Source organism: Meles meles, chromosome 1, assembly GCF_922984935.1.
Source record: "Meles meles chromosome 1, mMelMel3.1 paternal haplotype, whole genome shotgun sequence".
Taxonomy (NCBI): domain Eukaryota; kingdom Metazoa; phylum Chordata; class Mammalia; order Carnivora; family Mustelidae; genus Meles; species Meles meles.
Window position 1 is genome coordinate 61,818,341 of NC_060066.1, and position 12,621 is coordinate 61,830,961.

A 12,621-nucleotide genomic window follows, 5' to 3' on the forward strand; every position below is an offset into this window, starting at 1 on the left:
TTCGATGGAGAATATAATAATTTTGCTTATTATGATTTTTATTTTATGAAGGCTGACTCTGGAATTTAAAAATTATTTTAAAATAAAGATGCCATATTTGAACACATGATTATGATCATATATTTCATTGGTATTGAATTTTCCAAGTTACAAATGGTTTCCATAGATCCCCATCTATAATGAGTCAGCTTTCCATCATTCTTTTAACCATTATGAATTGCTTATCAGTGGAAAAGCCACATGCATGAGTCAATTAGCAGTATTTCATCATCAGTTAAGAAAAATTTATACGTATTTGATTTGACAGATTGAAATGTTATCTCCATATTTATATTCACCAGCACATACTTACTGAGTGACTATGAGGTATATCTGAAGTTCATCATATTTTTGTAATAAGTAGCTTTTCATATTGTCAAAGTCTTTAACAAAGAATAAAAATACTTTTATTTGAACATTTTAAACAAAAATAAAAATTTATTGATTGGATGAAGTGCTCACTTGGTATTCACTTTTTATTTCATAGTCATATAAAAATAAAGCAAATCTAGTTTCAGCATCTCATCCCTTTTGCCTAACAGAACACATTAGCATTAAGCTCTTAAGTGTTATTTGGGGGAAAAATATAAAAGGAGGGCTGAAGGGGGTGGCCTTTAGCAAACACATTTAGAAAACACTCAGTTGAACAGTTAAGTACATTTCTTATTCTTAGGATTTTTCAGAGCCGTTAATACAGTAATATACATTTTAGGGAGGCAGAGCATATACCATTATCCATATTTATTTTACTCTAGTACCTTTATTATATTTTTGTCCTCAAGGTACACATATTGATCCTTATGGGGAAATACTGTCCTACAGAATAATTTGAAAAATACTATATTAGCATGAAAACAAAACTATATTTAGAATATTTGTTTTTTTCCATAGATGCAGCATATTAAACAGCTGGTAATGGATGAAGATGATGATGGGTGTACCCCTCTACATTATGCGTGTAGACATGGGATTCCTGTCTCTGTAAATAACCTACTTGACTTTAATGTGTCCATTCATTCCAAAAGTAAAGATAAGAAATCACCCTTACATTTTGCAGCCAGGTAAGAGTCAGTTTATACAATATGTGAGCATGTTTTCTCTCTGTTTAATATTTGCTTTGAAAACATGAAACCTAATTTTTTCAAGTTATGGGCGAATCAACACCTGTCAGAGACTTCTGCAAGACATGAGTGACACGAGGCTTTTGAATGAAGGTGACCTTCATGGAATGACACCTCTCCACCTAGCCGCAAAAAATGGGCATGATAAAGTAGTTCAACTTCTTCTGAAAAAAGGTGCATTATTTCTCAGGTAAGGATATGTCATCAAAATATTTATATATTCTTTTTAATTGGCCATATTCTGGCTGTTTTTCTATGTTATTTTTAATTATGATGCTAACTTTCTCACTAAGTACTTTTATCTGTCTTACTTAATCTTTAAAACATATATGACTTCTCACAAATTGAAAGGCACATCAGTATTATTTCTGATTGACAGACAAAGATGTCATAATTTATAAAGTTGAAGACTTCATTCGAGGTCACGGAATAAGTGGCTTTGTGGAAAGTAATTCTCAGAAACTTTGAAATACAGTTCTTGATATTTGGCTTCATCATGCTACCATTCCTTTATGCAAATACGTGTGCACACATACCCCAAACAGATTCAGACTTTTTCATTCAGTCTGATGGATGATGAACATGAAAAGCTCCTTTTGCGTTGCAACACCAGACATGAAGAATTCCTAAATTTCATTATACTTATAGAAAGACTAACAAAAGGAGCAAAGACAAAATAATTAAGCATTAAAAAATGTAGTATAATTAAATGACATCTTTTTAAAAAGAAAAGTTTTATAGAGGTTTGGTGAGCTATTTTGTAATTTTACCAGCAAGGAGGCAAAGATCTTATTAGGCTAAGTTCAAAAGCACATTTATTATTTTTTTTTAATCAGAGCACCAGTCGTGCAAAGTAGGGTTGCAGCTGCAAAATGAATGCTTTGCTAAGTTTTCCTCCTACCTCCAATGGGCCACCAAGCAGTGGACATGCAAAGGGGATACCAAATGGATCCAGGCCAGAGATTTGTTGCTTAATGACATCATAATAACTGAAATGGCAATGTGGACTTTGTACCTTAAAATAATTGCTCACCAGCACTGAAATTAAATTATGTCAGGATCTCATTTTTTTTTCTATCTCTAATTTGGAAAAATGACAGGCCTTCATTGTATTTATATCTTGAACTTCTGTGAGAAACAACAAACATTTTCTAAAGGGATTAAGAAAGCATCTTTGAGAGTACAAAAGGAAAGCTTTCTTCAGACCTTAACACTTAGAAGAATAAGGAGCATTAAGCTAAGCATCTTAAGGTGATATTATTATTATGATTATTAGCAATACCTAGTGGCCATGAAGACTAATACTACCATCATGGAATTTTTTAAAAGATCTTTAAGTAATCTCTACACCCACCACAGGGCTTGAATTCACAACCCCGAAATCAGGAGACATGTGCTCTACTGACTGAGCCAGCCAGGTACCAACCACCCCCATCATGGAAAATTTTGATGTGATATTTGATGAAAGAATAAAACAAGATTCAAAATAGTGTATATAAGTACATTACAGCCTTGAAAAAAATATGTACGGCACAGACATGCTAACTCTAGTTTTACCCACCTCCAGATGTTTATGTACTTTTATATGTTAATCTGCTAAATTAAAAAGTGGGTGTGAATCACATTTTAGAAAGGTCATTTAAGACCATTAAGCTGGAAATTAGCTCATTTGTTAGAAATATGTAATATTTAGATGCTAGAATTTAGACAGGGTTTTTTTTGTTGTTGTTACCTGACTTACCTTTCCAGTGGGTAGCATCCTTTCCCACGATTCACCTGTGAAGTGAACACACAGTCTTTTCTTAACTCTTTCACAGTGACCACAATGGCTGGACTGCTTTGCATCATGCTTCCTTAGGCGGGTACACTCAGACCATGAAGGTCATTCTTGACACTAACTTGAAGTGCACAGATCAGGTGGATGAAGAAGGGGTATGTACTGTGCTCTTCATACCTGCCCAATGTTTTGGCGTAGGAGAAACTTTCAAAATTGCAAGAAAGCCGCCCTCTTAGCCACTCTCTTTCTTTCCTTGCTGCATTCGTGCTCTTTTTTGGGTTCTTACTGCAGGGGGAAAAGAATAAGAATGCCAATGGGGTGGATGCATGTTGAGAACACCTCTTAAGTCTCACGGAGACTCCACAGGCCCATGTAGTTCTATGAAAAAATTTTCACTACTCTCTGGTGAACCAAGAAAAGTGAAGTCAGGGATAGGTGTATTGGATTTGAAGGATTATCCTTTATTCTGCTATGAAGTTCTCCCTCTTTTTATGGAGTGTATTAAAATAAATGCACATTCTTTCATGAAATGATAGAGAGTTTTCACTGCTTTTTAAAATGTCTCTATGGGGCAAAATTAAAGACTGGCAACCTTCTAGCAATCTCTCATTTTTTTTTTTTTTTTATTTCACAAGCCTGTGAAAACCCCAAATCTGGAATTAATTGCTCTAAGATAATAAATCTCTTAGAAGTATACTGTGGTCACTCCAGTATCCTTACCCTGAAAATTTGTCATTTATCCTTGTGGAATCATCCCACTGCAAAAAGAGAATATGGAATTTCATATATACACACACACAGCACCCCTGCCCTACCATACACACACACATGATGTTCAAACTATAAACTCATTATGCGAAGGCTGATTCTGAACACTGGCTTTAAATTTTATGTATTTTGGTATTAAATAGTTAAGTTTGTTAATAATTTATTTTAAGCAATTCAACAATGAAAGCAGAAAAATAGCCAAAGGATGACCAGCCATTGTTACTGGATTTTCTTTGTTCTATTTTTTCTTTTTTTAAGATTTTATTTATTTATTTGACAGAGAGAGCAAGAGAGGGATTATAAGCATGGGGAGTGGGAGAGGGAGAAGGAAGCCTGATGCAGGACTCAATCTCAGGACCCTGGGATCATGACCTGAATTGAAGGCAGATGCTTAACAACTGAGCCACCCAGGCGCCCCAACTGTGTTCTATTTTTCCTAAAAGAACACTGCACTTCACTTTGCTGCAAGGGAAGGCCATGCCAAAGCCGTTGCACTTCTTCTGAGCTATGATGCTGACATCGTCCTGAACAAGCAGCAGGCCTCCTTTTTGCATGTTGCAATTCACAATAAGAGGAAGGAGGTGGTTCTTACCACCATCAAGAACAAAAGGTATGCTGTCTTCCTATCCCATTGTCATATAGTGTCCTCTGGGCACATGGGATGATACACAACCTGAGAGGAAATAGGAAAAGAATAAGTTTCAGCTGTTAACATTCCTTAAACAGCAATTGTTTACATAAAAATTTTAATTAACTCTTTGGGTAGCAACAGACATGTTACTTAACCTCTCTGGCTTTTGGTTTCCATCTGTAAATTCTGGGAGCATAGATCACCTTCATAACACCCATGTAAGACGCATGGGGTTCAGGCATGTGTAGTCTTGTCTTTGTTTAGCACACTCTGCCCTGATCTCCATGAATCTGCCCAACACTCTCTTACCAACAGAAATGTCGAAAATGGATGTTGGTGAAAATAATCTCCAGGGCAATTATCATACGGTTTCACTTATTTGTGAAGCATAAGAAATAACACGGAGGATGTGGGGAAATGGAAAGGAGAAGAGAGTTGGGGGAAATTGGTGGGGGAGACAAACCATGAGAGACTATGGACTCTGAAAAACAATCTGAGGGTTTTGGAGGACTGGGAGGTGGGAGGTTGGGTGAGCCTGGTGGTGGGTATTATGGAGGGCACGTTTTGCATGGAACACTGGGTGTGGTACATAAACAATGAATTCTGGAACACTGAAAAGAAATTTAAAAAATAAATAAAAATTAAAATAATTATCTCCAGGGCATATCCATGCTGTTACTAGGACCATCTACTGGAATTTCCCTTAACACAGGATCTTTTGTGGTTGTGGATTTTTAAACCATACTCTACAGAGTGTTAATGATGAAGTTGGAGGGTCATTTGTTCTACTTTTCATACATAAACTTTTTTGTGTAATCACAGGTATGTTCAAGGGCCCAGTATCACCCAGTCACGGACCCAGAGATGAACCTTTTCCTATTCAAGACAGATCGAGCCTGTGTTTTTATCTCAAGATCCCCCTGCTGGATCACTTCTTTGAAATACTAGTCAGTGCAAGTGTGAAACTGGAAGTTTTCTACTGATTATGTAGATATTCTAGATGGATTTTTACTGATAAGGTTAACAGAAAATTTGGGTACTTTTTAGAAGTAGTCTCTTATGACCTAGATCAGCTCTCGGAGGTAAATTCTCTTCTTTACTTCCTTTTGGGGATTTATTTCCCCCTTGTGATCATAAGTATCTTCTTATTCTGTCCAGCTGGATGGTGTTGGAGAAAGGAGCAGGCTATGCAATCTCCTGGCAGAAACTGTGCTTATTAATGTACTTGACACATGTTTTGTAGTTTAGTGGAACACATGATATATACATGGATTGAATGTTAACTATCATGTGTCCACTGTGTTGTTATTGTATTTATATGACTATGACTTTCTCTACCCAACATAACCAGGATGATTTCAGGTTGAGAAGAAGATAAAAGCTTACCTCCTGTAGAAGGCATTTAGAGAACAAGAACAGTGATTATAACAGCCATCCTGGAATTTGTCCACATTTCTAATTTCCATTAATGGACAAAGATCCTATTAATGGATTGATCTTGATTCACATATTTGTTCCACTGGAACAAATTCAGGTTTATTCTAAAGATATAATCTTGAATTTCAGCTGGTAGCTTTGCTTTATCGAACAGAAAGATCAAGATTTGTGTTTGTTTTATTATTATCACTACTGTTATTTTTTACAGATGGGAAGAATGCCTTAAGGTTTTTAGTCATTATTCTCCAAGCAATAAATGTCCAGTCATGGAAATGGTAGAATACCTCCCTGAGTGCATGAAAGTAAGCTCTCTAGACAGAACTGCTTCTGGGTATATGCTTGGCATATAATATAATACGAGGATCTATTGTTTTAATCACAACGTAAATAATAGTAATTTTCATTTTTAAAGTAGTTTCTTATTTCCCATAGGCTATCAAGCAGGGAAGTTAGCCAACAAGTATTTAATAAGGACCTACTTAGATTAAAGGATGCTATTAGTTGTCGTGTGGAATCTAGGAAAATATAGTCAGGAGATTTATTTATTCAAATAATCCCCATCTAGAACAAAGACCGCTAATGGTGGTTGCTGGCTGAATAAAGTCTCTAGCTGGTTTTTCTGGGGGCATACATGTTCTTGTCTCAAAGCTACAGTAGTTGGTAACATTTAAAACCAGGCTACTTAAGGATCCAGATATCTGGCTTCCTGTAAAAGTCAGAAGGTCTGGTGACTGGGCCTCCTTCTTACGAGGAGGGAACTGCTGGGCTAGTAGCAGCTGCTTCCTTTAGATGGGGCAAACGCTGCTCCCACTGTGAACACTTTTCCTTTTGTATATTCTGTCTAATGCTTCCGATTTGTTGCCATGTGTTGTCATTCCGTCTCTCTACTACTCCTAGTAGTAGAGAGATATTTCTCTGTATTTGCCTCTACCCAAACTGCGAAGACAGAAGCCAGCTCAGAGAGAGCCAACATTTCAGAAGCAGTGGGAAAGAGCTCTTAAGGCTGGCACAGTTTATTCACTTACACTACCTGCCTGGCCTCTAAGGACCTCCAAATGTGTGCTTCTCTGCTGGATTAAACATATACCCAGCATGTGACTGGACTCCTACAACAAGACAAACACTCATGAACTGTTGAGGATGTGAGTGTTTAAGGAACTAGATGGGAGACCTCCTTGGGAAGGCAGAGATTTGAAGATTGGGATAGATAGAGAATAATCAAAAGAAGAGGAAGGATGTCAAGTATCATTCATAGAGAAAAATATATTCAAATACTGGAGGAGGCAATGAGACATTGAGACACAGGGGACATAGGGCCCAGTTCAGAGCCTGATGGTCCTGGGATTTAGTCCTGGCTCTGCCTCTTGCTGTGCTGCTTTAGGCAAGTCATTTCACCTCTCTGAACTTCATTTTTGCTTGCTTGCTTGCTTTTTTTAATTTTTAAAATATTTTATTTATTTATCTGAGAGACAGAGACAGAGTAGGAGCAGGTGGAGAGGCAAACAGAGAGGGAGAAGCCGACTCCCCGTTGAGCAGAGAGCCCGATGACGCAATGACGCAGGAGCCAGGAGCCCTGGATCCTGACCTGAGCTGAAGACAGTTGCCTAACTGACTGAGCCACCCAGGCACCCCCGTTTTCTGCTTTCTTTACCTCTAAAAAAGTGTTGCTGATACTGATCTTGCAACGTGATTTAAAAAATTAGGGGTAAAACTTACAAAGTATTCAGAATGGTGCTTGGTATATAGTCTACATCCTACTATTTTTATACTGCTTCTGTGTTTGTTAGTACTACAGCTACTCACACTTACTGTTTTTATTTATTCAATAAGCATTTGGTATGTGCTAAGTGCTTCAGATGCATTTTTTTCTTTATAATACCTAATAAGAAACTGGAGCCAGTCCAGTCCATAAATTATCATTTCTTAATGATAGGTGCTTAAATTTCATCAAAGGGAACATAAACATTCAGAATTGAAAATGTCTTGGAATTTCTTACTTAGTAATTCCAGTTGTTGTAATCTGTCCTAATGAATAATCATAGGTACAGATAGATTTCTATACAGTAATGTTTCCTGCTACATTATTAATAATAGTAAAAAAATGTAAGAAATAGTCACATGTGGAAAACATAGGATAGAACTGAAGAAATTATACTAAAATATTAAGAATTATCACAATTGTAGATTATGATTTTTTTTTAACACTACTGTATATTTTCTATAATTTCCTTGTATTTTAGTATTGTGAAGTTTTCCTTAAATAGGGAAACCTGAAGGTCTTTCAGTTTAGCCTCAGGTGACACATTTGAATAATTAACATAATCCCCCCCCCATCTTTAGTTTGTCTGTGCTGATGGTTATAAAATTCTCAGTCTCAGATCTGCTTCTTTGGTTTTGCTTTACACAGCACTACTGACTAGCTTTGTCTTCATTATTATTATTTTTTTATGATGCCTTTTATGACCCTTAGTATCACTGCTGGGTCACCAACAGAGATTGAACTTTTTTATTTTTTTAAAGATTTTATTTATCTATTTGACAGATCACAAGCAGGCAGAGAGGCAGGTGGGGGGGGGAAGCAGACTCCCCACTGAGCAGAGAGCCTGATATGGGGCTCGATCTGAGGACCCTGGGATCATGACCTGAGCTGAAGGCGGAGGCTTTACCCACTGAGCCACCCAGACGCCCCAGAGATTAAACTTTTTAAATCCCTCTGGTGCTTGAGACCAGCCAGGACAGCAGTGCCCTCCCAGTGCGGCCTGGGACCCTGTTTCTCCCCTGCAGTTGCAAGTGGGGTTGACCAGATGCACCATGAGTTTTGGGGGACACACTGGTGGGGTCATCTGGGGCTTTGTGTCCAGACTCTATGCCAGGAGGGCAAACTGGGCAATATTTATTTTCCTCAGGATGATGAATTTGGGGCACCAGAAAGTTCCAACACACAGATTGGGGGGTGACTGAAATTGTTTATGTTAATAGACACCCCATAAAAATATTTGTTCCTACACATTCTTGAGGTATGGCTCTAATAATCCCTTAAACATTCTCTCCTTTTCTTATGCATCTAGAGGGCCTTCAGTATTGCTATGTATAACATTTATTCCCTGCTATGCTGTCACGCAGCTCTGGATGAATACTTTGTCAGTGTTGCTCAGCCAGTGAGGTCCAGAAACCAACCCAGTACTCCATGCTTGAGCAATATGAAAGATGACACCGAGACCAAAGAAAGACCCTAGTGCTCAGCCGTGAGATCACAATTAGAGACAATAAATTATCACTATGAGATACTGAGCAAAGGAATCCTTTATATATTCTCTAGAAGCCCAGGATATCAAATCTTTGGCAAAACTGATCAAATATTTTTTACTCAAATTTTAGTAAATGTAATTTCATTCTTAACCATGTAGTACATTTTCTGAATCATTTGGTGTTTTTGAAGTGTGCAATAGTAGTTGAAACACTTTACATTTTAAACTTTGTTCCTTGATGACATGGATTATAGTTTATCTTTGAGGCACCAGAAATGAAGGGAGGGAAAAGTAATTTCTTCGGTATAATTTTAGAAGGGGAATCAAATCCTGTCTCTTATGTAAGTCTTCTGACTATATTTCAGCCATTTTTTCTTTCTTAAAGGTCCTTTTAGATTGTTGCATAATATCCTCCACAGAAGACAAATCTTGCAAAGACTACCATGTAAGTTTATTTTATCATGATAATTTAAAGTTTACTCTAATTCTTTAATGAATATTAAAAATGTTATTAGAGTTCCACAATCTCAGAAGGTGGTAATTATTACCTTCATTACCACATATTATTGTATCATCTACTTGTGAGAGAATTTTTCCTCCATTTTCTCCCAATATTTTAATTGTTTCTAACAGCATTATTTAGGGTTGTTTCTTGTCTTTATATTTTCTACAGTAGTACTGCCTGAAGAATGAAGTTCCAAAGATCTAAGTGATCTTTTGAGAATTCATCTTCTTCCATGTTAAATAACAGGCTTCTAGGATATATTTTTTTAATGTGTAAAAGATTTTATTTATTTATTTGAGAGAGAGAGAGAACTTGAGAACATGAGTGGGGCAGGGAGGAGTAGAGGGTGAGAAAGCAGCAGACTCCCCGCTGAGCAGGGAGCCCTGCCTCAGGGCTCGATCCCAGGACCCTGAGACCATGACCTGAGTCCAAGGCAGAGGCTTAACCCACTGAGCCACCGAGGTACCCCTAAGATACTTATTTTTTGAAATAACTTAATCTACATTTCTTCAGACAAAATGACTCAATTTTATTTGAACTACTTAATTTTCAGAAGAATTATAGCCTTGCATATTTGATGTGTCAAGACCCATTTTGGAGGTATAAACTAGACTGTTAATTTTTTCAAAATTTTATCTTATACAGATCGAGTATAATTTCACGTATCTTCAGTGTCCATTAGAATTTACCAAGAAAGTAACACCTATACAGGATGTTACATACGAGCCTCTTACAACCCTCAATGTAAGTCCGGTGTCTTCATTATCCAGGCAGTTTTTGCATGGGTTCTATAATGTTTTGGTACAATAGTTCCAGGAAGGGGCCTGGAAAGAATTTAACATTAATAGTTTTAGATCTCTGTCCTTTATTTGTCCTAACCCTTTATTTTTTAGGAAAGAAAGTAGTCATTTCCTATAGTTGCTATAATGTGATCTGCCTTAAAGTTCCACACTCTTGATCACTTTAATCCTAATGGTCATATTATAAACCTGCCCCAACATACAATCCAATAACTATGGACAACATAGGCTAACAGTTGACACTTGCTCCCCAACTTTGTCCACCTAAATATAAACATATATATTTAAGAGTTTCTTCCATGCAAAACCATGGGAAAATTCAAGGTTGATAACTTACAGTCATAGCCTCCAAGTCAGCTAACCACTGGGATCCATGGTAAACTCTGACATTTCAGAACCACTTAGATCATTCTGGAAAAATGATCCCAATCTGAAAGCAGGTCCAGCATACACAGTATAGACCCAAATTGCCCAAGAGACTAAGACCAAACCAGCTCTTATTCCAAAGAGGACTTTTGTATTTCCAACAGATGGGACAATAAAAACCATGCCAAGGTGATCCGCTGCAGTCTAAATCAGGGGTCTCAAACTCAACTACAGAGGAAACAGGTTACTAGGTGGTTTAAAAGGAGATCAGCTATTAGCATCAGCAAATTAGTACCATGTGGGAAGGGCAGCCCAGCTTATAAACACTGGCAACAAATTAACACTGTGTGTCAGCAAAAGAAAAGCTATTTGAGGGTTATATTTCCAGATGTGGTCTAGGGTCTAGATCTGTGCTAATAGGTAACCACTGGCCACATGTGACTACTTAAAACTAATTAAAATTAAAGTTAAAAGTTCATTTCTTCATTTGCAGTGCCACATTTCAAGTGCTCAGTAGACTATGTGCCTTGGGGCTCTCCTACTGAATAGCACAAATATAGAACATTTCCATCATTGCAGTAAGTTCTATGGGACAGCCCTGGTCTAGACCAATTGGGAATTTTCATTCACTTTAAATGAATTAATGTCTCTGCATGAAAGACGTTGGTACAGACCATGGTATCAACCATCATCTAAGTGGTATCTAGAAGACTTATTGAGTACTTGGAGTAGGAAGGATGCAGAGTCACATGGACTTTATGCCCACAAGGCTGGCAGTGGAAACTGACTCTCATACTGGCTTTATGCAAAGCATTTTAGCTCTGCTGGAGTATATTATGTTTTGCAGTTGTTACTATAGTTCAGACTCAATAGCCAAATGACCTAAAAGTAACTATCCTTAACAGCTATACTTAGGAGAATTTTTGTGTATGTATGTGGAGGTTTTTAATTGTAACTTAAAGAATAGGCAATACCTCTATCAGAGTGTATTGTTTTCACCACCAGAATGAAAATAGGAGAAAATCTTTGATTTTATTCTAAAAGGATCTAAAAAATAATACACTTAATAAGATATGGACTAAGAATAATTTGCTTGAATAAATACATTGCACTTAGTGGGCAACTCTTGGCAAGATTGAATAGTGTGTTAAAACCACAACAAACCTCCCTTATTATACCTGAGCTGAGAGGGTTTCTTCTGGAAGGACAGCTAATCCGTCATAGGAAAGAACTGTGCACAGAAGTCTGAAAGTCTAGATGGACATGTCAGTGCTTAGATTTAGGCAAGAGAGAAACCTGTACCTTGGACAGTTCCCCACAAAATTAGAACATTCCACATCTCACTTTCCTCCTCAGGGACAAGCCAGGAGTTGGGAATTTTCTCTTGATCTCACTGCTCCGTGCTGGGAGAGGGACTGTGGCGATAAATGCCATGAATTTCCTACTGTCTTTGATTGTGGTTCTTCTTGGCTACAGGCTCACTTAGGGTGCCCGAACCTCTTAACTAGTTTCTATATTTCTCACAAAGATAGTTTTCCAGGTATTGCTATTAAGTTGATGTCTCTTCTCTCAATGGGTGTAGGAGGGTCTGGAATTTTCTATTCTATCTTGCTGACATCACTTCTGCTATGTATTTCTTGAATAATTAAAAATTAATTTGGAGACACCTGGGTGGTTCTGTCAGTTAAATATCTGACTCTTATTTGGGCTCAGGTGATGATCTCAGGGTTGTGAGATCAGACCTCGCATCAGGCTCCACACTGGACATGGAGCCCACCTAAGATTCTTTCTTTCCCTCTTCTTCGCCCCCCACCCCAACTAAGAAAAAAAATTTTATATTTTTATTAAATTAAAAAAAATTTTTTATAAACATATAATGTATTTTTATCCCCAGGGGTACAGGTCTGTGAATTCCAGGTTTACACACTT

General features: G+C 37.3%; 1 protein-coding gene across 2 annotated transcripts in view; it reads left to right on the plus strand.

Moving 5' to 3' along the window:
• The window catches only part of TRPA1 (transient receptor potential cation channel subfamily A member 1), a 74,284-nt gene that overhangs the window by 36,386 nt on the left and 25,277 nt on the right, over nucleotides 1-12,621 (plus strand). For both annotated transcript variants that reach the window (XM_046026858.1, XM_046026867.1), the window contains exons 12-18: nucleotides 931-1,100; nucleotides 1,186-1,350; nucleotides 2,978-3,092; nucleotides 4,149-4,315; nucleotides 5,982-6,075; nucleotides 9,407-9,466; nucleotides 10,172-10,270. In XM_046026858.1, the coding sequence (XP_045882814.1) occupies nucleotides 931-1,100; nucleotides 1,186-1,350; nucleotides 2,978-3,092; nucleotides 4,149-4,315; nucleotides 5,982-6,075; nucleotides 9,407-9,466; nucleotides 10,172-10,270 (870 nt within the window). The remainder of the gene's footprint in view (nucleotides 1-930; nucleotides 1,101-1,185; nucleotides 1,351-2,977; nucleotides 3,093-4,148; nucleotides 4,316-5,981; nucleotides 6,076-9,406; nucleotides 9,467-10,171; nucleotides 10,271-12,621) is intronic.